Here is a 25,602-nt window from a genome sequence, read left to right on the forward strand (position 1 = left end):
TCCTCAGCATGTGGCCCCATACTTCTCTATATGCGGCGCTTGTCATTGAAAATGGCTGCACATGTCAGTGCTGATACACGTATCATAGGTTTCATCACCAGGCTACAGGGTCAAGAAGAAATGCGTGGAGAGGGGCAGCTGGGTAGCTCAGTGGAGTGAGAATCAGGCCTAGAGACAGGAGGTCCTAGGTTCAAACCCGGCCTCAGCCACTTCCCAGCTGTGTGATCCTGGGCAAGTCACTTGACCCCCATTGCCCACCCTTACCAATCTTCCACCTATGAGACAATACACTGAAGTACAAGGGTTTAAAAAAAAAAAAGAAGAAGAAATGCGTGGAGGATTGAAAGCAGGGTTTGCAACAATGACAGTTGAGGTTCAGAATCATTGGAAGACAATGATTTGACAGGGTGAGAATTCATTAATCTTTGATTCAGGTAGGTTATCAACATTCCTAAAGGTTTATCCTCAGAGTCAAGTGATCCCCAGACTTTGAGACAGCTCTGCTTAACTAGAAAGCAGAGAGGGAGATGTGGGGAGGAAAGTACCCATTCAGGGGCAGGCACAGGAATGACAGTTGGTGAAGATCAGTTGCAGGAGGGAATGTGATATAATATCCAAACATGTATACTGTTGGGTGAACAATCTGATGAGATATTCCATTAGTATGGATACATAATATTATTAATTCCATTATCTACCTCTAAATCATCACCCCTTTGCAGGGCTCTATGCCCTTTCTTTATTTATCCATATCCTTTGGTGAACCAGTTCAGCTCTACACTGTCTGTTTCTCTCAAGTTCCTTGCCCCCTTAATGTGTTGAATATCTTGTCTTGCCAAGTGCCAGCCTTGAATTACTCCCACCATTCACTGCTCTTGTTCCTACTCACTTTCTGCTGAACAAAACTGGAGAAAATCATGAAACTATACTTAATAAATTTATGACATAATTTCAACTGAGTCCTCATTGTACAAAGAAAATCCTTTTATGTTTCCTTGACTCACTACTTCCTCAAGGTAGTGACTTTTCATTCATTGACAAAACTCCCTTTCTCCCCACCTGTCATCTGATAGCCTTGTCTTACATATTATCTATTATATAGATTTAAAGATAGGCATTGATCTTTCTATATCTCACAAGTTTATAAGTTATTACCAAGATGAACAGGTTTAGATTGGGCCGAGTGATAGCTTGTAAGTCTATCATTCAAGAACTTTAATAGTTAAGTTCAGAGAGGCTCATCATTAGAGTTAACCTCTAGCTGAAGAATTTTTTCAACCATAGCAACTCATGAAGACTATCTACTTATGGTGTGCAGAAATGAAGAGAGGGAGGATCAAGAAGGAGGTTACCATTTATGTATTCACGATGGAAGCACTCTCCTAGATACAATCACAGGGTTTTCTTTTGTTTGTTTGTTTTTAAATATTTTATTTTTTAGAAAAATTTTCCATGGTTACATGATTTGTGTTTTTACTTTCCCCTTCACACCCCCCTTCCAAAGTCGACACGCATTTCCACTGATTTTAACATGTGTCATCAATCAAGACTTATTTCCATATTATTGATAGTTGCATTGGTGTGGTCATTTCAAGTCTACATCACCAATCATGTCCGCATCAATCCATGTGTTCAAGCAGTTGTTTTTCTTCTGTGTTTCCACTCTTGCAGTTCTTCCTCTGAATGTGGGTAGTGTTCTTTTCCATAAATCCCTCAGAATTGTCCTGGGTCATTGCATTGCTGCTAGTACAGAAGTCCATTACATTTGATTGTACCATAGTGTATTGGTCTCTGTGTACATTGTTCTTCTGGCTCTGCTTTTTTCACTCTGCATCAATTCCTGGAAGTTGTTCCAGTTCACATGGAATTCCTCCAGTTTATTATTCCTTTGAGCACAATAGTATTCCATCACCAACATATACCACAGTTTGTTCAGTCATTCCCCCAATTGAAGGGCATACCCTACAATCACAGGTTTTTGAAGCATTAGCAGAGCTTTGTATTTGCCCTGATTTCATATCATAATGTAATTCTGTCATTCCAGCTAGACAAGACCTTTATTTGTAAAATGAGTGTTTTAGGTTAAATGATTTTTAAGGTCTCTTTCAGCTATTAATCTGTCTTCTATATAATTGTGTTCTGCTCTTTTTTGCCACATGCAGATCGTATAAGTGACATACTTAGCTTGTCATTTAGATTGGTGTTAAAAATGTTGAAAAGAACAGCACCAAGGACAGAGACCCTTGTCTTACTATTAGAGAAAGTTGGTATTCACTCATTAATCAGCTTTCTTTTCATTTATTTATTGTTAGATATAAATCCAACCATATTCTCATTGATTGAATTAATCCACCTTGTCCATAGCGATAAAAATTTTGACATTGTCAGATGTCTTGCTTATGTTGAGATATTAATATATCTATGACAGTCCCTTTCTCTACTGGCCTAATATTCTAACGAGAGGCAGAGAAGGAGGTTAATTCAGCATGACTTGTTTTGGTAACCCATGCTATCTTTTCATGATAACCATTGTAAGTGCTCATAAAGCATCTTTTAATAATCTGATCTATAAATTTGTTGTAAATTTAACATGTTATAATTTTCCTTTTATTCTTTTTTGATAATCAGGATAACATTTGTCAGTTTCCTGTTTTCTTGTGCTTTTCTCATTCTCCACAATTATACAAAAGTTATTATCAATGTTATATTCATTTTGTCTACAAATTATTTTAATACCCCACCAGGGAATTAGGCTAGTGATTAGTACTCTAGAGATTTGAACTTTGACTGTTGGAGTCTCTTCTATGTCATTGCCTTAGACTTTAAATCCTTTTGAACTTTTTTCATCCTTTCTAAGAGAAAATTGTTCTCCCTAATAAAAAAAAAAATGGTAGAGATGAATAGTTTTGCTTTCTTCCTTCACCTCTATCCCAAAATTGTTTCTAGGATCAAAGAAGATGATAATTGTAAAGTGCTTAATATAGTGCCTGGCACATAATAGGCACTATATAAATTCTAGCTTTTATTATTTTCTTTATCCGTTAACATTACCATTTGTCTCAAGTAGTGACCCTATTTTTTCTTTGCTTTCCTTACATCAATTGGATCTTTAAAAGCCCTTCATTTTGCACCTAGGATTTTTAAACCTAAACTTATTTTTTTGGTTTATCCTATCTTATAGTTCCATGTTACTCTTTTATATTTGTTTCTGAGTATATGTTCTTCCTTTTATCTTTTGTATATTTCCTTTATAAATATGAACTCATCTATGACATTCCTGTGTAACTACATCAGACTCTTCAGGAGCCTATTTATTAATTGCTATGTAAAGCTCTGCATCTTTAAGTAGCATTCTTCACCTTCTTCATGTTGTGTCATAGTGGATAGTTCTGGACAGGGAAATAAGGGTTTAAATCCTGCCTTTCTCTTTGTATGACCTCTGAGTAAGTCACTTAGCATCACTGAACTTCAGTTTCCACAAATGCTAAATGGGTATAGTAATTGTTGTTGTGGGCCTCAAATAAGATAATATATGTGCAGCACTTTGTAAATCTTAAAAGGCTATGTATAAATATCAGCTATTATTATTCCCTTTTAAAATTCATTTTAACTAATAAGTACTGCTTCTGCTCTTACTCATTTTCATTATATATATATATATATATATGTTCTTTATAATATCTAGATATAAAATCTATCTGAGTATTTTCTTCCAACCCCACCTTTCATGCCTATAACTAGTTAAATATTTTCTACATAATTGAAAGTGATAGTATGTCTTGGGCCTGAAGGTGATTTATAGACTTAATACCTCCATTTCAAAGAAAATAGCTTTCCATTCCTTAATATTGGATTTAGGTACATTACAGCCAAAATAAATGTAAAGTTCCCTTTGTTAACTTTTTTGCTGTCCCCTCCCATTTTAAGATGCAAGCCACTGAATAAGTGGGGTCTTTTGTGGCCTCCATATATCTGAATTAATTACCCTGCTCTCTATAGGTTTTTCTGGGACCCATTTACAGTGCTACAACCCTTGATCACAACAGCAAAAAACTAGGCCTTTCCTTGTAATGGGCAACAAATTTATTATCTGAAGATTTCCCTGAGTCTTCAGGTAATTTTAAGCAAAGTTTGGACCCCACTTGACTCCATAAGTTTAAGTACTTCATGGTGAGGTTATGTGTAAGGATATCTCTAGTTACATCTAATCATGGGGAAAAGTTGTGTATTGTGAATTGTGTAAGCCAATTTTTTTTTGTTATTTCCTGTTTCAGTTTAAGAGTAAGTCTAAGTGTGACTATAATGTTAGTGTGTATATGATTTATGAGTGTAGGAAAAAGACTTATTTATGAGTTTCTAAAGGAATTGTTTCCTTTGTGGAATTCCTTTTTGGTATTTTTTACTTTTCAGAAAGAATTCTCCTTTTAACCTAAGGATTTTGGAACTAGCATTTCCTTCCTCTGAATAACTTATTATTATTAAGATTTCATATTTTGATGGCAAATAGCCCTTTTTACCATAGGATTATATAATTTTGAGGGTTCATGAAACCAGTCTGTATTAATTAAATATTTAATTGGACAAATTGTGATTTTTTTTTATCTTGTTTGGTTTTTATTAGGAAGAAATAGAACCTTTTCCAGAGGAACGAGAGAACTTTCTTCAACAGCTTTACAAATTTATGGAAGACAGAGGTGAAGTGTATTTTCTTTTTATTAATCTCTATTTAAAACTTTTTTCCAGATAATCAAATTGATATCCAGTCTAGTGATTAAAAATAGATTTTGATTAATTTTAGGGACATATTCAAACTTCATGGTGTAGGAACAATTATACCATTTTGTAAATTGATCTCTCTTCCAGCTTTCTATTCATAGGTCTCTTATCTGAAAATATATTCACTTTGTTCTTTTTTTGCTACTCTGATTTTAAGTCATTATAATGAAGGCACTTTTTTGTACTTTAAAGTAAAATGTCTTGAATTTTCTTATATCTTTAGAAGTGTGGATTCTTATTCCAATCCACTAAGAAACTTCTTTGTTTATATATTTGAATAGATATGGTACAGATTATGACATGATCACCTCAGAAATTCTTAGCATTAGTTCAAAAGATTACTTATCCCAAATCCAAGTGCCTCCACCCTGATTTTAATCCTTTTTCTTCTCTGTCATTCTGTTTTCTTATTGTTGCAAGGAAAAAAGTTGCGAAGAAAATTATATTATTAGGCTTAATACACACAAGATAGTGTGTGGATATTGTGGATGCTAAAACAAAAGATGAAATAGATTCTACTTTCAAAGAGCCTGTATTTTGTCAAAGGAGACAATATATAATAATATGCAAACATTTTTAAAAGTTAAAGGTAATTTGGAAAGGAAAACATTAGGATTTGAGGAATCAGGAAATGCCTTATGTTGAAAGGTGCTGTTTGAATTAAGCTTTGAAGGAGACTAGGAATTCTAAGATGTGGGACTTGAGAAAGGAATGCATTCTAAGCCTGGAGGATAGCCTATTGGGAAAAGAATGTTGAAATGCTTTGTGTTTGAGATGTCTAGAATGCCTTGATCAAAGAGTGTATGAAGGAATATCACTCATAATAAGATTGAATATCACTCATAATAAGACTGGGAAGATATGTTGGAAACATGTTTGAAGGGCTTTAAATGCCAAATAGAGAAATTTGTATTTGATCTTAGAAGTAATAGGGAGCCTCTGGTGTTATTAGATCATGAGACTGACATAGTAAAAATTGTGCCCTAGGAATATCAATGATAGTTATGTGGAGAATGGATTAGAGAGGGGGGAGTACTTAAGGCAGAGAAACCATTTAAGAAGAGCCCATTACTATAGTGCAGGTAAGAACTGCCAAGAGCCTTAGCTAGGATGATGGGTTCATGAGTGGAAAGAAGTAAACAGTTGAGAGAGAGAGTGTAGAGATAGAATTGACAAAACTTGGCAAATAATTACATGTATATGGTGAGGGTGATAGAACTAAAAGATGACCTCAAGGCTGCAAACATGAATTAGAAGAGTGAAATTTAAGAAAGGAGTGTTTAGTAGGAAAGATACTGTTTTGGAACTGTTTTAGAAATGTTGAGTTCAAGAACTCTACATGACATATAATTCAAAGTAACACAAAAAAAGGAAATAGTAGTAGGGTAAAGTTCTTCTGTCCAGTCACTCAGGTGTAAGTCTTGGGCTGGCTTTCCTTAAAATGGAAATTCTGGGAGGAGCCCATCAGTCAAAGGTAGCAGCTGAAGAGGGGTAGAGGGAGCACTTCCAGTGTAAGAAATTTAGGGATGGAGTGACCTAACAGGGTAGGTTTTGATATATTAGTCCATTAGTAAGCTTTTATTGTGTCTCCATGGAGACAAATATGAAGAATGAAACAGTCCTTGCTCAAAAGGATCTTCTATTCTGCTGGAGGAAACAATTACTACATATGTAAACATACACAACTTAAATCTTAGGGCGAATAATTACAAATAAATGCAAAATAGTTAAATAAAAGTAGTTAGGTAGAAGAGGCACTAGCATTTAGGGGGAGCACGAGTGGCTTAATATAGAAGAACTGTTTCGGTTATGTCTGAAAAGAAGAGTGAACTTAACCTCTTAAGGTGTACTTAAGGGGATAGTGCTTCTGGACATGTAGGATGGCTAATAATTTATATTTATTAAATCCTCTGGGACACGATAAGGTCACCCAAAAACTTTGTATTTAGAGAAAAGAGGAAAACGGACAATGCTTTGTTGTATTATCACACTTAGCTGGTAGAATATGGATAATTATCTAGCAGAAGAGTCTGAAAAGGAATGGCCAGCCCTCACAGCAGAAATAGTAGCAGGGAAAGCGTTTTAATAAAAACCCACAGAGAAATGAATATCTGGAAGGAAAGGGGTGGCCAACAGCATCAAATGCTATAGAAAAGTCAAGAAAGAGATTGTTAGTAACTTTGGAGAGAGCATTTTGAGTTAATTGGTGTCGGAAGCCTGATTACAAATTGTTGAGAAGTGAATAAAAAGGGAGAAAATGGCAGCAATGAGTATAAATAATTTTCTAGGAGTTAGCAAATGAAAATGAAAGGTATAGGTAGAGTTAATGGAAAGTAGTAATAGTAGTAGACAATAGCAATGTGGTAATAGGAAGAAAGTGAAAATTGTCATAGAAGCAGTGAGTGTGTGGAAGGACTTAACTTCTGGGGAACAAATGTGAAAGTAGGAGTAAATAAATTGAATGCTTTGGAATTTTAATAACTAAATTTGGACCTAAATATGAGATGTAGGATTGTATTTTTTCTTCCTTCCTCTCCATCTCCCATTTATTTGCAAATTGTTCATGTGATCCCATTACACACTATTTCCTCTTATCATTGCTACTCTTTTTTTCAATTTCTTTCTCTTCTGGCTTATTTCATACTGCATACAAATATACCCATATCTTCCCTATCTGGAAAACATTGAGCCCTTTCCCTTAGAGCCCTCCCTTTTCCCAACGACCTCTTCTTTCATAAGTCAGATTCATCCTGCCATGATGTCCTTTACCTCATCTCACATGAAGAGGGTTTCCTGTCATTCTTCTTAAATTTGTGTTCTGGCTTCTGATATCATTATTCCATCATTCTCTCTAAAGGTACTAATTTCTTAATTGCCAAATTTAATGGTCCCTTTCTCAATCCTCATTCTCCTTGACCTCTCTGTAGTCTCTGATAATAAATTAGTCAGTTTTTCCTCTTGATATTTTCTTTCCATAGTTTCATATATTAGCCTCATTTTTTTTCCTAACTATCTGACAACTCCTTAATCTTCTTTGTTGGATCTTTATTTAGATCATGTTTGTTAATATGAGTGTCCCCTGGGTCTCTGCCCTTGGACCTCTCCTTCCTTTAATTTACTTGTTGATCACATCCACTCATACATTCAATTATCATCTCTTTGTTGAGGATTCTCATGTCTACTTATCTAGCTTTCCTAACTACCATTCTTATATCTCCAACTGCTCATTGGTATCTGGAACTGGATGTGCCACAGACATCTGAAACTTGGTGTCCAAACCTGAATTCATAATTTTCACACACCCCTCCCCAAACTTTCCTCTTCCAAATTTCCCTATTACTGTTCAAGTTACTCTGCATCACCTAATTATCATCTTTAGCTTTTCACTCTTAACCCTATATTCAATCAGTTGCTAACATCCTGTGGTTTTACTTTCATGATATCTCTCATATATGTCCCCTTTTCTCTTCTGACACTACCCCTACTGTGATCCAGGAACTCCTTATCTCATGGCTAGTGTAATACAGTAGCCTGCTTTTTTACCTCCCTGTGTCAAGTCTCTCCTTACCATAATCCACCCCTCATTCAGCTGTCAGGTTAAACTTCCTTGAGCTTAGATCTGACCATATCACCCCTATTCAATAAAGGAGTTCCTGTTACCTTCAATACCAAATACAAAATCCTCTGGCACTCAAAGTGCTTCATAACCTGTCCTTTTCCTATTTTTCCCCAGTCTTTTCCAGTCCTTTTCCTCTCCCCTTCCCTACACATACTCAGCAGTCCAATAATACTGACCTTGGTTCTTCACACAAGAAACTCTATCTCCTGACTTGGCATTTCACTAGCTTTTCCCAATGCCTGGAATTCATCTCCCTCCTCTTTTCTGTCTTGAGGTTTTCTTCAAGTCCCAACTAAAATCCCAGCTTCCACAAGAAGTTTTTCCTGAACCCTTTTAAGAATAGTGTCTTTGCTGTGTTGATTATCTCCATTTTATTTTATGTATGCTTTGTACAGTTTTTTGCATTATCTCCCCCATTAGATTTGGAGCTCTTTGAGATCAGGACTGTTTTTGCCTTTCTTGGTATCCTTAGCATTTGGCTGGGTGCCAAGCATATAAATAGAGGTTTAGTAATTGCTTATCAACTAATGGACTTGACTGACCAGTAGTGACATGATGTGAAGATGATTGGAAAATGATTTAGATAGTAAATTCTTGTCAAACAAAGGAATTTCATAATTCTTAATCATGGAAGTCAAATTCTTTCGAGTGATAGAAATATCAAGACTGTGATTGCTCTTCTGTATGGTTATCTTCTAAGACCCATTGTGTTGTTATCCTCTTCTTGCCCTATTGCTCTATTCCTCATTTCTACCTACTTCTGTTCCTTCTGTAGTTACCAGCTCTCTGAAAAAATAAATAACAATTAGTAAAGTTCTCTGAATACACTTTAGAGGAATATATGACAAAATGAAATGTGAATTGAAACATATTGTACACTCTCTCCATTATGTATTATTAAAGGATTTTTCCTTGTGCCTTCCTTTGTCTAATACAGACTCATTTCTGATGTTTTATTTCAGTATTGTACATTAAAAATGAAGGTTTATTCTGTGAAGTTTCATATTTGTGTAAGATCTATGAGGTCTTAGAATCATTTGAAGTAGAGGAAACCTTTGAGGTCATCTAGTCTATCCTCAACATTTTACTTACACAATATTTGCCTAAGGTTACTTAGTAATAGAAGCAAGTGTTGAACTAAGGACTTTTGACTCCTAGATCCAGCACTCTTCCCACTGTACCACACTATCCTACTTTGTCTTCTCAGAAATGTTATCCTAATAAAGAACATACATGTATCACTTATTGTATTAAAGGTATGGTATTTCTTTTTTAAATTCAAATTTCTTGGCTGTAGTTTAAAGTTTAGTATTTGCAAGTTACTTAAAGTAGCAATAGAAGAAATATTGGCAAGACTAGGAAGAAAAAAACATTAATTTGATTTAATTTATTGTTTATATACCTTCTGGTAGGATTAGAAAATATAGTTCATTTTTTATTAACATTTGCAACTTCACAAAATTTTAATTCTTATGTTTTTTTAAAAATCTAAATTAATTTTTGTTTTGCTAATAGGTACACCTATTAATAAAAGACCTGTACTTGGATATCGAAATTTGAATCTCTTTAAGTTATTTAGACTTGTACACAAACTTGGAGGATTTGATAATGTAAGTATTAAAATTAATAGTGAAGTACATCAAAACCTTAAAGGATTGAGAAATTATAAGGAAGAAAGAAATGGTTAGTTTTTTGACATGCAAAGAGTCATTATTATATGCCAACTTTGTAATTTTATTAAGAAATGAAACTCAATGGAAGCAGCTGGGTAGCTCAGTGGATTGAGAACCAGGCCTAAAGATGGGAAGGCTTAGGTTCAAATTTGGCCTCAGACACTTCCTAGTGTGTGACCCCAGGCAAGATACTTAACCCCCATTGCTTTGCCCTTACTGCTCTTCTTGCCTTGGAACCAATAAATGGTATTGATTCTAAGGTGGAAGGAAAGGGTTAAAAAAAAATTGAAACAAATACATCACAATTTAATCATTTTAAATTTACTATCGTAAGTTCTTCAGTAAATCATTGTAATCCAAGAAATTAACTTCTGTTTGATATGGTACCCAGCACAAAAATTTTTTTGGGGGGGGTGAGGGGATATTTTGTTTAAATGTTTTTGTTATTTTAAATTTAATGCAAATCCTACATGAATGGTAGTTTCTAGAGGAGAGAATGAAATTTAAATTTTGTCTTTTCAGTTAGTAATGAGTTGTATCAAGTTAATTTTTTAAAATCACTTCTATTAATTAATTAATTGCTTAATAGCATTATCCTTCATAGAATATGCTTTCTCCTAAAATTTGTTCTTTTCCCATCTATTAACATAAATTTTTATTTTATTTTTCATTAAAGATTGAAAGTGGAGCCATATGGAAGCAAGTCTACCAAGATCTTGGAATCCCTGTTTTAAATTCAGCTGCAGGATATAATGTTAAATGTGCTTACAAAAAGTAAGTGTTAAAAGTAGTGGTTTCCTGAGTCAGGGCTATATAGCCTGACTCTAACCAATCAGAAAGTAGGAATATGAGTAGAGTGGGAATTCATTTATAGACTTTGTCTCTAGTACAACCACTCTTACTCTTAATGCTGTATAAATTTCCAACTTTCCTCTTTCTGCTGGATGTAGGCTTATCAGGGCAGTTTTAGCCATACCAATATCTTTGCAACACTCTTAGCCATAGCTGTCCAAATACCATTGGAAAAATCTTCCACCCTCACTCCTACCTCAACATCTCTCAGATCTATGACAGGTGACCTTTAGAGGGTGGGCTATTTCCTCCAGGCAGGGACCAATAAGTAAGTGACCAACATAAGCTCACTATTTTTGGTGGAACAGTGAATCACAGAAAAAAGTATATGTAAAGAGTGTTTTCCGCTTCTCAGATCCCATGACATCTTTCTCTCTAAACTTACCAATCACTAGTTGAGAATCATCCTCATCCGTCAGGTTTTCAACCTCAGTTTTAGGCATTATCCTTGACTTCTTACTCTCACCACATATATCTAATGAGTTTTCCTCTCTACCTTAATATTTTATCACTTTACCTGTAGACTGTCATGATAGACATCTGGTTGGTGTCCATGCCTTATGTCTCTTTCCCCACTCCAGTACCACCTCTATTCAACTATCAAAATCTTCTTCCTAAAGTACATGTTTGACCGTGTCATCTTCCTATTCAGTAAATTCCATTAGCTCCATATTATTTCCAGAATGAAATATAAAATTCTCTATTTGACTTTTAACTCCCTTTATAACTTAACCTGTTTCTGCCTTTCCATTCTTTCTATACCTTATTACTCTCCATATACTTACACAAGATGCTCTCTGTGTTGACTTTGCATTTTCACTGACTGTCCTCCATGCCATCAGTCCAGTATTCTCTCTATTGTGCCACCTAGCTACCATGAAGTTATGTTTTAGTTCCTTAAGAAATAAAAGAGGAATGAACATATTTTTATAGCCAATTTTCACAGGTTTAAGAATCACTGAATTTGAAAGTTAGATGACTCCGCATTAACTATCTAGGCCCTCCTAGTCATGATAGGAATTGGCACAGTAAAATCTTTTATACTATTGAGTCTTTTCTATAAAAAAAAATTTTGTCTTACTGTTTACAGATATTTATATGGCTTTGAAGAGTATTGTAGGTCAGCCAACATTGAATTTCAGATGGCATTACCAGAGAAGATGATTAACAAGCCTTGTAAGGATTGTGAAAATGCAAAAGAAACAAAAAGCAAGGAAGAACCTGAGTCAGAGATAAAAGCAGAAGTTAAAGAGGAAGGAGATACTGTATTACAAGAAGAAAAACCTGCTGAAGATGAAATCGAAAGAAAAGAAAATATCAAACCTTGTCTGGTAAACTAGATTCTATCTGTGCTGTACTTATTAGTAGATGCTTTGAGTTATAATTCTTAATTAAACTTAAAAAGTTTGTCCAATACAAAATATATCTTCCATATCTGCTAATTTTGTTTAATTTTAAGCATTATAACCATATTTTATTTTTGACACAAAAGGTTATAATTAATGATTTTTGCCTTCTTGAGGCTTAAAATAATTTTTTAATTTCATAATTTGTCTTATCTTCTTATTCTTTACAAAAGTAGTAATAGAGTATGAATTAATGCCAAACCCTATTAAAATGTCTTTAATGAATCTTTTAAATGCAGTTTAAACATCAATATTATTTCTATAACTATACTACTGGATACAAATTTTCCTATAAAACTTATGGAGACATCCAATAATGTTCTTATCCAGAATCGCCCTTCTTGGTATAGGGTGCTGACAATGAACATATGACATTTTTATATATATATATATATATAACTTGCCCTACAATCCACTTCATTCTTTGACTTTTTTTTACTGTAGTATTTTGTACTTAAAAAGTTAAATAGTGAATTAAATAATACTAAATATTTTGTTGTTAGCAATTAGTTTCATTCCAATTGATCAAACATCTCTTAATCCCCTACCATGCACCTTTGCATTAGGGATACAAAGACAAAAGCGACCAACATTTCCCACTCAAAAAGAGTATACATTCTTCTGGGTATACTCTCAGAGATCATGAATATAAAAATACGTATCGTAATTTTTAAAAATTTTGCCTTAGTCTCTCTAATATTTTCCTAGGGTAATAAAAAGAATTTGTCAGAACCTACACATACTCAGTCTGATCAGGAAAAAGAACTTAACATTAAAAAAACAGAAGAGAATGAAAATCTAGAAGTTAAAGAAGATGAGACAATTAAGGTAGATGAAATGCTCAACACAAAGGTAGAGGCAGAAGAAGAAAAAGCAAAATCTGGGTAAGACATTTGTTTTTGGTAAAAAATAATTTTAAAAAGCTAAGTTAGTTTGATGTAAATAAATGATTGGATTAATTACTTCATGTTGTTTATGTATTTTAATTTATCCAATGCATACCTGATTTAGATTCATCTTGTTAGAAATTTTGCCTGGCCTAGACCCTATAAATATCATTGTATGGGGAGGAAATAATGAGGTTTTCTGATTCATTTCTCTTTTTCTTGGCTCAGAAATATGAGAAACTTTACAAAAATGAAATTGCTTCTTACTACTTTATTTGTTGATTATATCTTGCTAGATAGTGATATATTTGGAAAAGAGCACCATCCCATCATTTGTGGGCAACTCGGTGTCTGTAGATTTTATACATGTTGTGGTCAATGTTTTTATTTCTGGAGAAGAAATTAACAACAGGAATTAGATACTTAGATTTTAAAATGATGATCATATGTATGTGTATGTATGTCTATATCTTACATAAAAAGGTTTTAAAATCTTAATTCATTTAAAATGTTAATGAGGTAGTGGGCAAAAATGTCTATTGCAAAAAGGTTTTTTAGTTGTAATCTAGGAATTCCTGTTAGTTTATTAAGGGCCTATGAGCCACTGTTTTGCAATTCAAAGTATATTGTGGACAAATAAAATATCTAAATTGTCTGTAGTAGGCTCTTCTGTTCTATGAGACCTTAGCCTTGTGTCTCTTTACACGAGGGACTAATCCAAAGTGCCAAGGGAGGTGGGATGATATAGGAGAAGAATGTAGGCAAAGCCTTCCAGTAGATCTTATTTGTGTTTGGAATTTCTTACAAAATATTCCTTGGATTTTTGTCCCCATGCACATTTCAATTTTTTATTATTTTTTCTTTCTCATATGCATTCCAGCTGTTAAATTTACTAATGATACTGATTCACTTTCTTCTAAAGAAAGCTAATTGCTAAAATTAAAAACTATTACACATTTAGGGAATACCAGAAATTAATTTACTAATTTCATGCTAAAGAATATTACTGGAAAGCTACCTAGAAATAAAATTTTAAAGGATTATTTAGTTAAATTTTTTTTAATCTTTAAACTTTTGTTGCCTAAGGAATTGGCTATCATCTAGAGTTTTCTGTTTTCTCTCTATATACTTTAGGTATGAAATCCATCCTCTAAGAGTTTGACTTGAAATAGGGAAGAGATCTGTTGGAGTATTTTGTGTTTCTTAGAATAATCTGCTAAGCAAAATGTGGTTCTTTAAAAGAAAGTAAATTGAAATGAATGTATGTATAAACATATAGATATATATATAGCTTATATATATTATATCCAATAACGTTGAAATAATTCTGTTTCTATGACAATGTTATTTGATATATGTATATCAATATATATCACATACCTGTGTGTATATATAAATACATTATTTTAGTCTGCATATTGCAATGCATTTTATATTTGAAAACATTGTTTTTTGGGGCATCCTGCTTGTTTTTTCAACTTCTTAATTCTATAGCCTTTGATTTTGCCACTGCATTGTTGGATAGAGCAGTGAATTCTTAGATTTGGTTTATTTCCAGTAATTTAATTGTGATGTTTGCTTCTTGTTCACTCCCATCTGTTATTTGGGAGAAATTCATTTGATTTGTATCCCTATTGGATATTAAATGGATCTGATGTTTTATTCTGATTGACCTGTTTGACTAATTTATTAAGTATTTGTTTCACAACCAGTAAGAGTTTTCCCAGTTTACTTCCTAAACATTATTATAGTTTTGTTTTATTGTTGTTGTTATTATTCTTGTGTAACATTTGTATTATACTTCAAGTATGCTCAGTGCTGAACTTTGTAATATCTAATTTATTTGCTGTTTTTGTAAGAATTTGGACTTAGCACTACATACTTTCCTTGTTTTTTTATTTAATAGTGCTGAGATCTGGAAACAGGACTTTTGTTCTCAAAGATTAAACTTTTTTTTTGTACTAAAATATATACTCTATCATCAGTGAAATACAGTTTATGATCTTAATATTCCAGTCAAATAGTAAAGAACTTTATCCTTTTTTTTGTTCAGTCAATAATCATCATGCTTCTCTACCATTATTTCTGCTGCCATTTTCTTGAACATTACTTTGTGTATGTACACCTTCCTTTCTTTTAATTTCCTGATCAACCAGGTTGATGGGCAGCATACAAATACTTTGTATTTTACTTCAAATGATACTAAATGAAAAAAAAATCTGTTTTGTACTTAGAAAATTCATTGACTTTCTCTTAAGTCCGATGTGTAGTAACAAAGTGTACTCTAAAGCACACTTTTGTATTTTAGCTAGTGTTCATGGAAGTGGTATTTTTGAGATTTTAACCTTTCCTACTTAAAGAAATGTTATTGAGGATTCTAATGCTCACCTGAAAAACAAGACTACTTTAATACTTCTTGTTTTAAAACTTATCTCAATATATCGTTTTATATACATATATATGTATATATATATATATTAGCCCCCAGATATGTTTTTATTTAAAAAGAGACAAAGCTCACAATTTGGTGCCCTTTTTTTTGTATGATTTACATAGTATTCAGTGAATGACTTCATGGAAGAAAAAATAGCTGTGAAACTTAGCCTTTGTGTTTTATAGCAGAATTGGGAATTATGCTTTGTGAATATCGAAATAATAAAACTGGCAAGTCTTTGTTGTCTTAGGAATTTCTTCTGAAAATGATGGGAAGGGAAAGGAACAAAAATCTCTAACCATACTGTTTGTATCTCTGTGTTCCATATGTGGTATGTGGTGCATGTTATGCAATTACTTTAGATTAGGTATTAAATATTACCTGTAGTGAAGTAAGATCAAAATTATCTGTAGAGTAGTGTTATTTGTCATAAGATATATCATTCACAGTGTCTGTAAGTTAGTCTGGAAATAATTCTAGATGTGTTGTGGACTTCAATATTTAGTTTTTTATTTGTCTTTTGGAAGTGATCCCTTTTGAGAGAAATGAGTTGTTTTAAGTGTAGGTATTGCTGTGAATAGCAGACTAAAAATGAAATATTTAGTGTAGCGTTAGTGTTCATATTGAAGTTATTTCCTTTTAATTCTGGATTAAGTATATCTTGTGATGTTTTTGTGCTAATGTAGGTATTTTCTATGTTATTTATATAGTTATTTGGCTTTTTTCTGCAAATGCTAGGAATACTAAATCACAGAAAGAGTACATTGCTGAGAATGCTCAAACTTATTTTATGGTTGTATGTAACTTTCACTTTTGAGGAGTGAAATTTGGAATTGGCCTTCAACATATACATTATGTTGGAATTTTAGGTTGAGTAGACTATAAAAGAACATTGCATCAAAGAATGTATGTCAATCAGAAATTAATTGTAAGACAATGCTTAGAGGAAGTGGTAAAATTAGCGGATGTTGTTTGTATAAGGTCAAATGATATCTTAATTGTTGGTTAACATATTTGACTACATCCAAAGCACATGTTTTAAGGTTGAAAGATCTTAAAAGACTAGTGAAAGGTTTGATTTTGGTTTGGTTCGGTGTATCTTAAAATTAGAAATACCCAAGTGAGAGAGGGAAATATTAACAAAAAGAAAAAAATGACTGTGGAGTCCAATGAATGCTAAACAAAATGTATAAACATTCGAATAATTAAAGATAAAATTTGTTACAGTCAACCTCACTAGTTCCTTGGTATACAGCACCACTTCAGTTCTTCTAGCTGTTGATGGAAATTTTCTTTAAATGAAGCCATTTTTGCCTCTTCACTTTCTTTAAGAGCTTCTCTTGCTGCCATTTTTAGTGATAATATTAATTTGAAAATCAGAAAATTTCATGCACTTGGAACCTGCTGTTCCCAGAAACAATCACATCCACAATATTTATCAGTATATGTGGGTTGGAACTGAAAAACTTATCAAGTGTCTTTTATTAACTCTGCAATTTTTTAAACCTTTCAAGAGATGAAACGAATAAGGAGGAAGATGAAGATGAAGAAGAAGCAGAAGAGGAGGAGGAGGAGGAGGAAGAGGAAGATGATGACGATGACAATAATGAGCAAGAGGAGTTTGAATGCTATCCACCAGGCATGAAAGTTCAAGTGCGGTATGGACGAGGGAAAAATCAGAAAATGTATGAAGCTAGTATTAAAGATTCTGATGTCGAAGGTGGAGAGGTCCTTTACTTGGTGCATTACTGCGGATGGAATGTGAGGTAACTGAGTTTTAGCTAGTGATTACTACCTAAAAATACTTCTAAAATACTTTTCTATTTTAAAAACGAATTGATTGTTGAATGACAGACTTGTTGATATTCTATTAAGGTCGTTGTACCATATCAAAAATACTTAGATTTTTAGCATGTAAATTCCACATTTAGTGACATCTATATAGTTCTTAATGTTTTGAGTGCTACACCTTAGATTATAGTTTAAAGAGAAATAATTACGTCTTGACAGTTTTTATGTTAACATCTGTAGCTTAAGAAAAGCAACTTTATTTGTGAAGTGATAGAAGATAATATTTTTTAAAAGGTTAAAGACTTTTGAACTTCTCAGTGTCTCCAAGCCAGTTATCAGGCCATCTGCTTTTTGCATATTCAACTGCATTGCTGCATTGTCTTCTTCGTAATCTTCTTAAGTCATCTTTATCTCATTTTGTTCAATAGTTAGGGATGAGATTCTGAAAACTTTACCTTCTTCAAGAAGGCCCTTGTTCTCCAGTTATCTCCTCATCAACAGGCCTTGCATTATAACTTCATTTCAGCAGCAACAGAAGTTTCTTTGGACCATCTCCTACACTGGCAAACATCATAACTGAAAGAATTCAACTCTACTCAAAGAAATAGTTGGATGGCACTTTTCAGCTGCCACTGACCTGGGGAACAGGATTTCAAGGCTGAAGTTCAGTTTTGGGTTATGCTACAATTCTTATCTTGAAAAATAGTGTCTTTGGCTTATGTAGCCAGACTTTATCCAAATAAATTCTTCATGAAGCTTAAATAGAGTAGATTTTGGTATCTGACACTTTAGTTGTCTGCTTAACAAATGGACTTTTCTTGGAATGTCCATTAATGTATTTGGAATAGCTGGAAATCCAAATATTGTCTTCTTAGAAACAGACACAGAAATTATCAGAAGTACTTTTCTGAGGTACTTCAAAGAGGATTGCCATTCTTATATTTAACTTCCTGGTAGAGTATGGTTCTGGCTAATGGCAGTATTGTCAGGAAGACTTCATCTAAAATTCTCAACTTCTTAAAAGCAGGTTTTTGCAATCATGGTCCAGCAGTGGAAAGGATTGGAGGCACTGCCTAATCCACTTATTTTTCTCATTCTGTGAAAACTATAATTTCAATCCATCCTGATGCTTGGGATACCATAGCAACTCCAGTGCTAAGGAAAACTTCAAGAATGTGTCTGGGATTCATTCTACTCATTCCAAACTAAGAAGATTTCCGGAATTTAAAGTACCTACGTCAATTCACAGATATAAAAGTCACATTAGTTATACAGGAACATAAGATGTTTCAGATGCCATTGAGAAATAGTTTTTCAGTTCAACACTGTACATAAATCAAATATTCAGTTATTATTTGTCCTAATGCTGTCTAAACAGTATATGTTTCTCCTAAACTTAAAGGCTGGCTTCTGAAAGACTTCTTTACAAGAAGATAATTGAGAGCTTAAAGGTAGTTGTTGACCAGTTTTTGATAGTCATTTTAAACAGTGAACTTTATGAATACTGTTAACTGTGACTAGTTTCTTCTGTTATACAAAACTATAAAATACTGGGTTTGACCAGGAAAATTAAGTTGAACCACCAGAACTAAAAAATTGCTGCGTATTATATACAAGATAGCATTAAGTAGGTATCATCTAATTGATCATGCCAGTTTTGAAGCATTCTCCTCTTTTCTTCTATCAATTCCCATCCTAAATTTCCAGTAGTAGTTTAAAAAAAAGGTGTCTCCAGTCATTTATCTGATACCTTAAATTTAGTGAAGAAGGTATTAGATTTATAGGTTTTTTTTTTAACTTTTGCATAGTATGATCTCTGATACTCACTTAGTATATAAATTTTGATTCATGAATCACACTACTCAGATGATTTAAGAATAGCAGTTAAATGATTAATTTAATAATTTTCAACTAGAAAATTTTATGCTTCTGCTATTTGATTTGGAATGTGTTGACCAAAGGAGAATAAATATAGTTTGTTCCAATATATAAAAAAAGTAAGTTGGAGTAATTTTGATATTTTAAGTTGTATCAGAATTCAGGTAGACACTCTTTTATTGTAACTCATCACTGAGAAGGTGATAGGACATTTCAGTAGCCAGATTTTTTTTCTAAGCCATGGTTTTTATTGAAAAATAGAATGAACCACTGGGTAAATGGCTCTCCAAATATCATATAAAATCCTTTCAGGATTTAACAAAATAGATCATAATCATACATTATTTGAAAAAAATTCATATGCCTTTATGTAATAATAGCCAAAATATCACATTAAATAGATTTTTTTTTCGAATTTACTACTCCTTTTCTCAAGTATATCTAGTGGTGACTGTAACAAATTTCATTAGCTCTCCAGCCATTTTTCAGTATCTTTTATTTTGGGGGCCTAGGATAGTGTTCATGAATTCACATAGAAAGGATGAATCAGAAATATGGATCTCTTCTATGAAGGTATAAGTACAAGTAGGTGGTTAGTGGTTTTTTTGATAGCAACTGTTTGAAGTAGAAACAGTGTCAAAAATGGATGGCTTCTTCCTAATTTAGAGATTTACTGAAGATATGGTATTAAATTGTATGAAGAAATATTATTTATAAATTATAGAATGTGATTTCATATATATGTGAAATTTTGTCTTATCTAAAAATCATAATTTTTAACACCTATATTCAAGTTATAGTTAGTATATGTTGTGGTTTTTTTTTTGCTTTAATTTTAGTTTTCATGACTGGATTAATTGACTGGATTTTTTTTCCTAATTTCTGAAGAGGAATTTTAATATTATTAATTCTACTATTTTAATTTGTGACCATTTCTTGCTTGATAAAGCTGTTAAGCTGTTTTCTTCCATTTGTAAAATTTGTGATTTTACTTTGAATAAGTAGCGCTTCTGAGTCCATAAATTGACCTAACTTTGGTGAATTTTTCTATAAGACCTATAAATTAAGGCTATTTAATTTTTTGTGAGTATAATAAGAAAGCATTTTTCTTTTGGGGCATATCAAGTATTTTGAATGTTATAGACAATATAACAGCAACCCACAGGGGTTAAATTAATGGTTACTAATGTTATTATTAAAGACTTAAAAACGTAAAAAAAATGCAACATGGCACAGTGGGCAAAGAATTAGCCTTACAGCTGGAGAGTCCTGACTAACACATATTTGTTGTGTGAGTCCGGAAAAGTAATTTAATTTCTCAGAGCCCCAAGCAACTCTCAAACATGGTAAATTACAGAAGAGTCAGATGAATTGCCAGTCTAGTCTGCATTTGTGAAGGGAGCTTGTATGCTAGTGATATTGTAGGTCCAGCACCCTTCTGCACCATCCCTCCTCCCCATTCTCTTTGTTGCCTCTCTTTGTCTATATCATAGAAATTCTATCAGAGCCTAGGTGAGGTTGAAATAAAAGAAAATTGTTCTTTGCTTGTAGTTAGCCTTTAGGATCAGAGTTTTGGCAGAGGGCTTGAAATTATTACCTAAAATTGGCAGTTTGGTTTATCTATGATGAAATAAATGACCTATTTAGAAAGAGTTGAATCAAGAATAGTTGTTGTTGTTTTTTTTTTTTAAAGAATAGAGTTGAAATATTCTTGAGAAATATTCTCACTGAAACAGTATAAGAATGACGTGTTTTGGGGATTCATTATTTGAATGTTTGAGGACCTTTGAAAGAATACTGTAAGATTTCTCAGTTTTAAGATCTGGCATATTGTCAGTAACTGATCTTTTCTCATTTTAAGTATATCTATCCTTGTAGCACATTAAACAATTAAGCCAAAAGACATTTTCCAGTTTTTTTCATGTATTTAATCATGAAAGCAAGAACCCAGGTTTTAAGTTTTGAAACATTTAACTTGGAAATTAATTTAAAATTCCTTCTTTCAAGTATGAGTTATACCTACACCAAATTTTTTAAAACATGCCACTATTGGCTTAAGGATTATAGACTTACATCTTAAAAAAAAAACAACCAAAAACAAATCTTTACCTTCCATCTTAGAACTGATACTATATATTAATTCCAAGTCAAAAGATAGGTAAGGGTAGGCAATTAGGGTTAAGTGATTTGTCTTGGTTTACACACCTGGGAAGTGCCAGTGGTCAGATTTGAACCCAGGACCTCTTCTCTAGGCCTGACTTTTAAACCACTGAACCACCAAGTACCCTATTAAATCTTTATTTTTGATTGCAGTAGTGTAAAAGGACAAAAACAATTTGTCTTTAAAATTATATAGGAATCAGATTCATTAATTGCTCCTTTCATTGGACACATTTTCTTATTCATTAAAATTTACCAAGTCTGGAAACATGTTAGAGTAGGTAAATGTCTGGCCTTGAAGTCCTGGATTAAAATTATGCTATCAATGCACAGTAGCTGTGTGACTCTTGGTAGGTCATTTAATCTTTGAGCTACATGGTCAACTCTCTAAAGAGTCTTACCTCTCAGCAGAGTTGTTGCTAATGGAAAGGGAGGGGCTGTGTACACCAGGACTTTGCTATACTGTTGAAATTACAGTTCCAGACAGCAATGATAGAACCAAAGTTAAAAGTAAACTTTCTTATTTTTTGCCTCCCTCACACTGCTTAAGTCAGGATCATGACCTGCATATTAATAGTAATTTTGAAATATGGGCAAATATGTGAAATTGTTTACAATGGAATTGGGAAGTCCTCTTATTTAATATTTGTTGCATACTAATAATATCATTAATATGGTTATGTTATTATATGTAATCAACATTTATTGCATACTAATCCCTACCACTGATTGAAATATGCTCATTTTGGTCAATCAGCAAATATTAACTGAGTGGCTTAGATAGAGTAAAGAAGTAGCCTCTATATTAAAGGAGCATATGTTTTAATTGGTGAGGTAAGACACAAACCCAGATAAGATGACCAATAATGCTGTGTAAATTCAGAGGTTAATATCACTTCTAGCTGAGGTTTCTTGGAGGATGTAGGTCAAGTTAACAGGCATTTTATTAATTGCATACTATGGGCAAAAGCCAACAAACTCCAGGCCTACGTCAAATCTCGAACATCAGATGGCCTGAAAAGATCTCCAATACCAGACTCTGGGAAAGAACAATTCAGAATCCCATCAGTCAGGACGCTATGAAAAAAAAATATGGAACCCACCAGGGAGGAGAAAAATCGGAAGGCCAAAACAGACCTGGCAAAGATATGCCCAGTTGGTGGAAGTTGCCCAGAACAGAGTCCATTGGCGTGAGATGCCCAGTTGGGGGAAGTTGCCCAGAACAGAGTCCGTTGGTGTGAGATGGTTGCAGCCCTATGCTCCTCTGGGAGTCAATAGGAATAATAATAATAAAAATAAAATAAATGGGCTAGCCAATATGCTCAGAGTGTACTGGGGATACAAAAATATACCTTGTTCTTAAGGAACTCACAGTGACTTGCCCTAATGAAGAAGTCAACCTGTAAACAACTATGTACAAACAAGATGCAGGGTAAATTGAAGATAATGTCAGAGGGAAGACACTAAAATTAAAAACTGGAGAAAGCTTCTTACAGAAGATGAGACTTAGCTGAGATTTGAAAGAAGCAAGGGAAACCAGGAAGTGGTAATAAGGCAAGAGAAAGAGAGTTCTAGGTATGTGAAATAGACAATGAAAATGCCATGTCAGGACATGTGTGAGGAATAGCAAGGAGTCAATCCAGTGTCACTAAATCATACTATATGTGGGGAATAAGGTTTAAGAATACTAGAAAAATAGGAAGGAGTCAGGGTTTAAAGGACTTTGAAGACTAAATAGGTTATTTTATATTTGATCATAGAGATAATAGAGAGTAACTGGTTTATTGAATGGGGGGAAGAGAATGGTTTGACATGTTTAGATTTGTGCTTGAGGGGGCAGCTAGTTGGATTGAGAGCCAGGCCTGTGGACAAGAGCTCCTGGGTTCAAATGTGACCTCAAATACTTTCTAGTTGTATGACCCTGGGCAAGTCACTTAGCCCTTATTGCCTAATCCTTACTGCTCTTCTGCCTTGGAACCAATACACAGTATTGATTCTAAGAAAGAAGGTAAGGGTTTAAAAATATATATTTGTTCTTGAGGAAGATCATCTTGACAGCTGAGTGGAGGATGGGCTGGGGTGGATAGAGATTTATGGTAGGGAAATGAACCAACAGGCTACTATAGTAGTTTGGGTATAAAGTGAAGACGCTACTATAGTAGTTTGGGTATAAAGTGAAGACGGTTTATAGCTTTGTGGTTGCAGTGTCAGAAGACATAAAGGGACATATATGAAAATATAATAAATGTAAAAGATATAGGTTATAGCAACTGATTGGATATGGAGGTGAGAAATAATGTTGGAATTAAGTATCACACTTAGGTTGTAGGCCTTGATGACTGGGAGGACAGCTGTAGAGTGGACAGTAATATGAAAGTATGGAAGAAAGGAAGATGGGTAAGAGGATAGTAAGGTTGGTTTTGGACATGGTGAGTTAAGAGTCTATGGCAGGGGAGCTTGGTAGCACAATAGATAGAGAGTACTAGGCCTGGAGTCAGGAGGACCTATGTTCAAATCTAGTCTCAGATACTTCCCAAGTGTGTGACCTTGGTTTTATCATTTCACCCCAATTGCCTAGCTCATACTATTCTTCTAGAAATTTTAAGATTGATACTAAGACAGAAGGTAAGGATTAAAAAAAAAAAAGACCGTAAAACATCTAGTTTGAGTTGTCCAATGGGCTGTTGAAGTTGTGAGACTAGAAGTAAGGACAGAGATTGGGACTAGACAAATAGATGTGAGAATTATCTGCATAGAGGTGATAATCTAAACGTGATATAATTTAGTTAGTCAGAAAAAAGTAGGAAAAGCATTTTTTTAAACCTTTATCTTCCATCTTAGAATCACTACTGTGTATTGGTTCTAAGGCAGAAGAGTGGTAAGAGATAGGCAATGGGGGGTTAAGTAACTCACTCAGGATCACACAGCTAGGAAGTATCTGAGGCCAGATTTGAATCTAGGACCTCCCGTCTCTAGACCTGGCTCCCAATTTACTGAACCACTTAGCTTCGCCCCTAGGAAAAGCATTTCTGGCTGGAAAAATTCAGTTTTGATTTATTTAACATTTACTACTTTTTTTTTTTAAATAACCCTTACCTTCCATCTTGGAGTCAATATTGTGTATTGGCTACAGGGCAGAAGAGTGGTAAGGGTAGGCAATGGGGGTCAAGTGACTTGCCCAGGGTCATGGCTGGGAAATGTCTGAGGCCAGATTTGAACCGAGGACCTCCCATCTCTAGGCCTGGCTCTCAATCCACTAAGCTACCCATTTGCCCAACATTTACTACTATTAAACAGTAACTGTTATGAATAAGATACTACTATGAACTAGTGAAATATATACATATCCCTAATATGTTAAAAATAATAAAAGTCATAAGAGAGGTTTAAAAGTTTGAACTTTTCGATTCAAAAAAGGAGGGATCACTCCTAATTTCAGTCTGAGGAAAACTTCGTGGAAAAGTAGTTCTTGAAGCATCCTTTAAGGAATGCCTAGAGATTGAGTTGGAGGATATTCTAGGAGTGCACAGAGCTGGAGCGTAGTCCATGTGAAACCAGGAGAATAGGGGTTGTATGAAATAAGCCTGAAAAGATATGTTGGAGCCAAAATTATAAAGTCCCTTGAAAGCAATTTTTATTTAGGCAGAAGAAAATGATTGAAGATTTTTGAGCTTAAGTGACATAATCTAAACTTTGATAGAGCATGAAGGATGGATTATAGAAATGAGCACATATAAACGTGGACATCAGTTAGGTGACTTTTAATAATTGTCTTTGCTGGATTATCATCATCATCTATGTTTTTCTCTTTATGTGTAAATATACCTGGAGTTCTCTTCTCTCTATTCTCTGTCTTGGGGATTTCATCAGCTCCCATGAGTTTAATTATCAACCCTTTATCAGTCTTTCCCATACCCAGTCCTCATATCTCTCCTGAGCTCTAGCCCTGTTTCACAAACTGTTGGACATTTCTCTCTGAATATTCCATATTCATCTCAAGCTCAGCATACCCAAAAGAGAATTCATAATCTTCCTCCCTCCCAATGCTCCCCTCTTCATCACTTCCATACTAACGTTCAGGACATCATCTTCATTCTCATTCAGGTTAACAACCTCTGAATAATCC

The 25,602-nt window shown here is 33.8% G+C and overlaps 1 protein-coding gene across 6 annotated transcripts in view; it reads left to right on the forward strand.

The window, feature by feature from the left end:
• Positions 1 to 25,602, forward strand: part of ARID4B (AT-rich interaction domain 4B) — a 212,676-nt gene that overhangs the window by 141,954 nt on the left and 45,120 nt on the right. For 5 of the 6 annotated variants that reach the window (XM_044671619.1, XM_044671624.1, XM_044671622.1 and 2 more), the window contains exons 12-17: positions 4,622 to 4,694; positions 9,911 to 10,005; positions 10,745 to 10,842; positions 12,011 to 12,251; positions 13,035 to 13,210; positions 17,162 to 17,413. In XM_044671619.1, the coding sequence (XP_044527554.1) occupies positions 4,622 to 4,694; positions 9,911 to 10,005; positions 10,745 to 10,842; positions 12,011 to 12,251; positions 13,035 to 13,210; positions 17,162 to 17,413 (935 nt within the window). The remainder of the gene's footprint in view (positions 1 to 4,621; positions 4,695 to 9,910; positions 10,006 to 10,744; positions 10,843 to 12,010; positions 12,252 to 13,034; positions 13,211 to 17,161; positions 17,414 to 25,602) is intronic. The other variant, XM_044671621.1, reaches the window with a different exon arrangement.

The sequence above is a fragment of the Gracilinanus agilis genome, chromosome 4 (genome assembly GCF_016433145.1).
Source record: "Gracilinanus agilis isolate LMUSP501 chromosome 4, AgileGrace, whole genome shotgun sequence".
Taxonomy (NCBI): domain Eukaryota; kingdom Metazoa; phylum Chordata; class Mammalia; order Didelphimorphia; family Didelphidae; genus Gracilinanus; species Gracilinanus agilis.